Source organism: Plectropomus leopardus, chromosome 7, assembly GCF_026936395.1.
Source record: "Plectropomus leopardus strain MGB_pleo_1.0 chromosome 7, ASM2693639v1, whole genome shotgun sequence".
In the NCBI taxonomy this organism is placed as follows: domain Eukaryota; kingdom Metazoa; phylum Chordata; class Actinopteri; order Perciformes; family Serranidae; genus Plectropomus; species Plectropomus leopardus.
This window is the reverse complement of record NC_142182.1, coordinates 16,739,530-16,747,789: the sequence shown is the minus strand read 5'-3', so window position 1 is coordinate 16,747,789 and position 8,260 is coordinate 16,739,530. Positions and strand designations below refer to the sequence as shown.

General features: G+C 40.9%; 1 protein-coding gene across 5 annotated transcripts in view; it reads right to left on the bottom strand.

Annotated features, from left to right (window-relative positions):
• Positions 1-8,260, bottom strand: part of ttc38 (tetratricopeptide repeat domain 38) — a 66,894-nt gene that overhangs the window by 50,467 nt on the left and 8,167 nt on the right. For all 5 annotated transcript variants that reach the window (XR_015776987.1, XR_015776989.1, XR_015776988.1 and 2 more), the window contains exons 6-14: positions 6,272-6,347; positions 5,771-5,890; positions 5,558-5,617; positions 5,291-5,329; positions 4,708-4,789; positions 4,016-4,181; positions 2,218-2,377; positions 1,667-1,740; positions 1,207-1,306 (exon numbers count right to left, since the gene is read on the bottom strand). Coding sequence is in view for 2 of the 5 variants with exons in the window: in XM_042495474.2 (XP_042351408.1) it covers positions 1,219-1,306; positions 1,667-1,740; positions 2,218-2,377; positions 4,016-4,181; positions 4,708-4,789; positions 5,291-5,329; positions 5,558-5,617; positions 5,771-5,890; positions 6,272-6,347 (865 nt within the window). In the remaining 3 variants the exon portion in view is untranslated. The remainder of the gene's footprint in view (positions 1-1,206; positions 1,307-1,666; positions 1,741-2,217; positions 2,378-4,015; positions 4,182-4,707; positions 4,790-5,290; positions 5,330-5,557; positions 5,618-5,770; positions 5,891-6,271; positions 6,348-8,260) is intronic.

Below are 8,260 nucleotides of genomic sequence, written 5' to 3'. Positions count from 1 at the left end.
TCGCATTTTCCCCCTGTGGGGATCAGTAAATTATTTTATGTATTTATTACTGACCACAGATCATAATGCTGACCTGTATGTCTTTACTGTAGAAAGTTACTTCAAGGCTGTGCACTGCCATACAGAGATAGTATGAACAAAGAAATGTTAGCCTTGATCTTTTATGGCTGACGATAATTAATGTATTTAAAATCATATCAGCAACCAGTCTACAGTATCTGTCATTTTCCAAATCTTTTCAACGATACCACAGATATAAGGCGGCACCTCTTCTGATCAGGCTGCTGTTCCGTGCATAAGCACAAACAACAGTCAGAGACCTTCTCTCAGAGACTCGCAGTCTCATCATAGTGACCCTCTTGTTCCCCGAGGGAGAACTTCAACACAGCAGCGCTCAGGTTGGGGGCTGGTGAGTATTCCCAAACCCGCCCAAAACTTCTCACTCTGGGCAACTCTGGAAAAAGCAAGAGTCCAGCACCTCTCCAGTTTTGTTCCAAAACAAGTGCTATGCATAGAGATGAGCCCTACTATATCTAGTTCACACAGCTCTGTCTCCCACACCCACTCAAATTTCTTCCCCGCCAGAGAGGTGATGTTCCACGTCCCCAGAGCCAGTCCTCGCCTCTGCCTGCTGTCTGGCACACAGTGCATTCTACATGTATTTTACTACAAGGAATTTATCCACACGTAGGCCCTTTGTTACCACAACAGTTACAATGCTTCTTAATATGTAACTATAAGCAATCTAATGTGTCCATGAAGACTGTGACAGTGCCCAAGTTACATATGTATTATATCTTCATTTGGTTTTCTTTGAAACTTAGAAAACTATACCACACAGCATATCTGAGTATGACCAAAAGGGAAAGCTGACTGAGGTTGTGCATTGTTCAAGCTTTTTCAGCTGCTATTGGAGCACAGAGAAAGGAGGCGGGGCTTAGGTAGGATCAATTAGCAACCCGTGTTATATATGAGCTCATAATCTTGAGAAAGGTACAAATGTGTTCACATAAAAAACTTTAAAGGTCTGTAGTCAGAAAGGCTTGAGCTCTGCATTGAAATGTAATCTCTATAAAAAGTTTCAGATGTCTTGACAAAAGTGCAAATTTTTCTGCCCATTGGTAAAGGAGTCTCCTAAAGCCAAACACCAGCAAATCGGATTATGGCATCGCTTGATGTTTTTTGCATGGGAACTGCTCTACACACCTTGCAATCCGTCTAGGTGTGAAGAGCCAGGGCTTTCTGCATCAGGCGATCCGTCAGAGGGGAGTTCGGCCTCATGGCATCGCGCTCCACCAGAAGACATCTGCAGGAATTCAGCACAACACAGAACAGCACAGAGATATGAACACAGATTTAGAGAGACAAGCTGAGAGGCTAACCCGATCAATAATGAAAGTATAACACGGTGTACGGACAGGGGATGCTGGTTACATAATGGGAGCATAGAGTCTGTGTTCTATATGGACATGAAAAAACAGCAACTAAAGAACACTCAAGCGGACAGCAGCCCCAGCAGCAACAATACTGTATCATGATGAAATTCAGTGCTTCAAATAGTGCAAGATCTTTGTTTTTTTCTGCTATCTCTCAAAAGAGTTTCATAAAAAACACATAGATGGCCAAAACACAGAGCACTGAAGCTGCTGAAATCGTTGTGTATTACCTTCCCAGTTTTTGATGGTGCTTATCCTCCGATTTCATGGCTGCATGAATAAGCAGTTGATTGAAGAGATCCCTCTGTGAACAACAGTGGACAAACCCATTAGTAAACACAATACTTCTTCAACACTGTGTATGAGTCTTTCTAGCCTTCTGTGCTTTGCTGTATGTATGTATACTGTTGCACCTTTGGGAACGGTTTTCTGAACACAAAGAACATAAAATGGATGAAGTCCATCAGCGTCCATCACAGATTCATTATTCATGTGTTGGTGCTCTGCGCTCCACACTCTCACACTATGTGGTATGTTCATGGACTGAAAGACTCTGGCTCTTATGCAGAGCGTTCTTCACCTCTGGCCTACTTTACAACAACAGGGATTTCAGTTTGACTCAGAAAAGCATATTACACTCTAATCAATGATATCTAAAGAGAAAAAAGTGAAGCCTCAAGGCTGTATGCTTTTCAACTGTACATAAGAGAACTGCAGTTCAGTTTGGACTTGGATTTTTTTTTGTTTGCTTTGAGTTTATCACAGTTTCTGTGAACCTTACCTGTGCATCACTGCCACCGATATCTACCACCCGGTAGCGTAAAGGGTGCAGTAGTTCCACAGCTCGGTTGTAGTTGCCCTGATCGTACTCCATCATGGCCTGACACATTGGTACAGCTAAAGTCCCTGCCAACTGATGTTGCTCATTGTCCCCTGGCTCTCTACAAAAGAAAGGAGTGGGTTATAACTAATGAAAAGACATATCTTGGTACGGCTGTAAGGTTTAGAAGCTAGTGCCAGGGAAGGGATGTTTTTGGGGTGATTTGTTGAGGTGTGGCAAGCATATAATGTTTGTTCTGTTTATTCTTTGTTTTATATTTATACTTCATTAATCCCGCCAGGGGCCATTTGTTTGAACAGCTTGCTGTGTACACATACAGTAACATGTACACACATGAATGACGCAAACAAAGACATGCAATATTCCTAATTAATCGTGAATTACTATATAGCAGTTTTATGCCTCCGCAAACCAGTCCAGTTGCTGTTACAGTTTCCATCCATGTCTGCAAAAACGTAGATGCTTCACACACATCTTCCCAGCAGCACAGAAGATCTATACAATCGCCACAGTTTTTAAGGTGGTCACCCAAGATTAGTTTCACCAATTCATCATCTGTTCCTGAGATATGATGTTGAGTACTGACCATAGAAGTAATGATGACATCACAGCAAAGGTAAAATTTGACCTTTTGGATATAAAATGTCATCACTATCTTCTTTGTGTGACTGTTTTGATAAATAGAGTACAAATTGAGTCAAGGCCAAAAATATATTTTGTGAAGTCACACTTACCTTGACCTTTGACTACAAAATTCTAATCAGTTTATCGTTGAGTCAAAGTGGATGTTTGTGCCAAATTTGGGGAAATCCCCCCAAGGTGTTCTTGAGATACTGCATTCACGACAGACGGGCAGCCAAAAACACTATTCCTCCTGACACGACTGTCCCTGGTGCGGAGGCATTAAAACATCAACATCAACAAAATCTAGAGAAAAAGCTTCAAGCTGGTTTATTTCTATTACAGTCTGGTGGGTGTTAGGGTATTACTACTGATCTGTGAAAGGCATCAGCATCTGAGTAGGATTCACTTCATCGTAGGGCCAAAGATTTCATACTATTGTGGGGCTTTCTTGGATTAGCTAATTCTTAGAGTCGCTGCCTCTGACTGTAAGAGGAAGAACGTGAAATTATAAAATGGCAAAATATGGATTATGTAAAGCTGCGCAATCCATCCAAACCTAGGTTATAAAAGTGACATGATATATACAGTATGTTATACATTCGACTGGTGGAGATAATTAATGCAAAGCTCAAACAAGTCTTCAGTGAGAGCTGTGTTGAGGAGAACATTCCTGTATGTTACTTGGGAATTCACTTTCAAGAGCTGCTTTCCCCCTCAAAGTGCATCACTCCCAAAGTCTTGTGACTTGCATTATATTACGTAACTCTGAAAAACATGACAATTTAAAAAAGCTGGTTTTAAGTGGCAGCTTTTCTGTGGGTTGTGCGCTGGACAAAATAGAGAGCACAGGATGTCTGTGGTCGGGATGCCAGAATACATTTTAACCACAAAACTCCACAGAGGCAGCAGCTGCTGGTACATCTGCTACACAGGGAAGACCCCAGTCTCTGAAATGGACTGCAGCTCTTAATTCTCTTTCTGACTGCTCTCCATCTCGCCATCCTACGCTCAGCCTTGTTTCCGTCTCCGTTTTACATAAGGCCTGTGTGGCTCTTATGTAAGGCTGACAGAGTGTTGAGGTGTGCAGTGAAGAGAAGAAATGTGCGGAACTTACTTAGCCAATTCCTGGAGGCCCTCCAGCAGACGCTGAGAAGTCCCACTCTCTTTAGCTCCCAGCGACACCATGAGGAAGTGGACGTCATTGAACAAGGTCACATGATCATCAGTGTGAGGCTGTGTGGTCTGGAACAGCTCTCGCCAGCGGTCCTTCACGCACACACCTGACGCATGCAACAACACAAACACAAAAACACAGCTTGAAGGCTGCATAGAGGCTACAAAATATAAGACAAATACATTTTTGAGACTTCAGCAGGTCATCTAGTCTCTAGTGTTTTGGTTTGTATAGAGTAAAAAAGATGTGGTCAGAGGTACTGCTAATTACAAAACACAGCACCTTCAGTTTCAGATTAATGAGGTAGGATACCTAACATTATCTCACTTAATTAGCAGTTTCACTTAAGACCACAGTATCTTAATTTATCACAAATTAGATGCTGCCGTCGCCTTTCAGATGATCAGCAACACATTAACATATGTTGGAGCACCTTCATCAGACCAATCAGTGTAATTTTGAAACAGAAAATAGCATGCATCACATCCAGAATTTTAATCAAACTCTGGTAAGTGGCATCTATGTGATACATGGACCGTAAGATTAAAACTCCATTCCCAATTTCCTTCATGCAGACAGTGATTACATCCCAAGTTATACCTTGTGAATTCCCATATCAGCCTGTATCTTACCCTCCATTTCCAGTCTGCAGAGCATTGAACTGGCATCTACAGTGTCCAACATGGATCCTGTGGCTTTACAACGTCTGAATACCTAAACAGAGGACATATTTTACTATTCACCTTGAACATGTGACAGCCTCCACACAATGACATTTTTCAGAGAAATAAAATTTTAAAACAGGCACATTTATGTCTTGCTGGATTCCCCTGATATGAGTGGTTAAACATTCATGAAACTCATCTGACTTGATGTTAGAATCTCTGTTGTGTTCAGAGTTATGGCCAGTGGTAACATTATGAAATGTTCTTGTATGGGGACAGGACAGTAAAAGGCTTTACTTATATATTGTCATTCCTATTTTTGGACTTAAATAAAAGAGTAATTAGTTTTGGCAGCAGACACTGAAATGTGTTATCACATGGACATCACTTCCATTTGCACACACTTGACTTTTTGCCTCACAACAAGCACAACACATTGCTTTTAGTCTGCATCCCTTGTGTGTTGCTACATGCATAGTTCTTGAAAGGATGGACTCTGACAGGTATGTACCATTCAAGTTTGAATGCAAAACTCTCAACACAAACCAACCTGAGAATCGTATATTTGCAGAGCTGCTTCGTATTGCCCCTGTGGAGGAAGAAGAGGTGAAAAAGATGAATTTGAATAACTCCAGACTTGTGATATAAGCAGGGTTGATAGATTGTGTTGCACAGATGCAAACACAAATTAATCTTGCAATATAATCAACTCCAGACTTCAAATTACCCAGGGGAAAGGATATCATAAATACAAGTTCCACAAACACTCCTACTGCCAACTATCCGCTTGACTGAGAAAACTCATTATAATCCTTACCTTCTCTATGAAGTATAGAGCCCAATGCCAATAGTTATGACTGGCCAGCACATCAGATATCTGGAATTTAACAATACATATTTGAAGTGTTTTTCATAGGGCTACTGAAATGTGTGAATTGATTCATTGGACAAACTGTACAGAACTGTACAAGGTTGCTGAGATAAAATCCATCAGAAAAACAAACTGCTGAGGAGCACACAATGGTTGTACCTGCCAGTCTTTCTCTCTACTTTCCATGAACTTCAAGCCCTTGTCCACCTCTGCTTTCATCTCGTAAACATGGGCTACAGAGTGCACGGACCAAGCATCTTCTGGAGTGAGAGTGAGGCCCTGTAGAAGAGAGTTAAGCAGTTTGAAGTAAAGGAGAAGCAATTCAGATGCAGAAGAAATGCTATATTTCTCATACCAGGGTAAAATGTCTATTCAAACATAACGGCATGCTCAGGTCTCAATTGCTATCTTTCCTCTGGTCTATGATGTTCTTCAATCTTTTTTCAAGTGAGCTCATGTCAGAACTACTTTGTATGCATTCAGCACAGCAGAGTCTGGCCAGTGAGGGCTGCCATGAGCTGCTTATTATATGTGTTTGACAGCAAATTACTTGGCGAATTGAACTGACACAACCAGCACAGGCATAGACAGACTGGACCTCCCAGTTACAGTAATGACAACAGTGTGTGCAGCAGACTAAAATAAAGAAGAAAATTTCACCTCCATGGCTACTGTCTCTGCCTGGTCATAGAGGCGAGTCTCCAGGAGACCAAAGGAGTACAGTCCTTTTAGATAACTGGGGGCACAAACACACAAAAATCTCATTACTAAAGACAGGATGGAAAGAACTTTTACTCACCCATTCAGTTTATCTAGAATGATGAAAAGCAGACACTGGTTTAGAGATCAAACAAGCTTCGAGCCATAACAATGAAAACTCTGGGAGTCATTTCAAGTGACCCCAAAAGTGAACATAATCATTACATCAGTGTCAACTTTTGTGTGCCATCCCCAACTTTTGATCATGCTGATAACTGCCTTCACATTATTGCTTTGTAGGAATATGGGCATTTTGTTGTGACAGCATATTGAGGATTTGTCTCTGTAATACAGGCACAGCTTGGAAGAAATCATTGTTGTGAGGCATCAGTGTTACCATTAAATGTTAAAATATGAATAGGATTTTGTTTGTTGCGACACATCTATATTCTTTGACTATGTGTTGTTGAGGAAAAGATGTGAGAGCAAACAATAATTTGCTTGCATCAAGTTGTTACCCATAAAGGGCACACAATTGCAGGGTGCAGACCGAGGCTACCCCCTGTGTGAGAGATATTACCCTCTGCAGGACTGTATGGTTCAATCACCTCAACAGACTCTTCCTGAAACACTCTCTAGCCTCTCAGTAAGAAGTACTGCAGCTACAACAAGCAGCTAACTAGCTACACCACTGCACTGAACAGATACGTTTGTATCTACACTCTGCGTTTGCACATTCTTGTGACTTTAATGACTCCTGTATGAACTGCGAATGTCTTTTTGTGCCTATAGACAAAACTATGGTTCATACATCCATATACGTATGCCTAATGTTATGCTGTTTTCTGTGTTTTCATACAATCTGCATACATTTTATAAGCTACTCAAAAATAAACACGATCTTTATGTAAACTTGGGTGTTGCAGAAACAAGTAGTGAACACAACAACAAAATAACCTTTTTAAAAGGAATATTTTACTTTTTTTGTTTATCAATTACTCACTCCATGTTGCATTATATTTGTTAAGAAAACATTCTTGATGAATTGAAGTAAAGTACGGCTCCACTTAATATCAGACAAAGTATATCATATACTGCATCTTTATACACTCTCACACATGCTGTATAGTCCAAGTATCACTTATGCAGTGGTGTATTTAATACCTCTTAAGCACATGCATTTTTGATAAGACCGTAACGGTGTCAGTTCAAATGAGGACCCAAATGCAGCACAGCTGGCAGGCAAATTAAATGCAGCTGGTAAAATACATCATAAACAGGCAGGTGATAAACTTGAAGATGCAGGTAGACCTAACTCAAAGTACAACATAAAAAAGCACCAAAACTAAACCGAACAAACCAGAATGGCAAAATGCCACAAAAAACACAGGGAAGGAATCTAACAAGGAACACAAGACACAAACTAAGGAATGACACCACGAACAAAGGCAAAATGTCAAGGGAAAAAGGGAACCAGGTACATATACGCAGAAAACTTGTCACAAGAACAAGATTGGAGTAGCTGCAGTAGGCCTGCATTGGCAAAGCAGGGAAAGGCTGACAATAAAAAACGGCAAGGGTGTGGTAGGTAACACTGGGGCGGAGCAAACCAGACTAACACAAAACAGATGTGCAGGGAAGACTGGGAACAGCGAAGGACTGACAAGCCAGGCTCAAGTGTGAAATGTAAACAAAACATATAGTGCAGCAAGTCAAGATCTGTTAGACAATTATTTATATACACATTGCTGCTGACTGGGTAACACCATCTCAAAGCTCGCTGCACACTGTTTTACGGAAACATGTCATTAAATCTGGAAAATGTAACAAAACAGTGCATGCCGTTTTGAGATTGAAAGTGTCCCAAATGAGACAAAAAAAGCCTGGAAACAGACAATGGTGGGAAGTAAAACAAGACATGACACGTGAGGACATTGATTTCCAGAACAA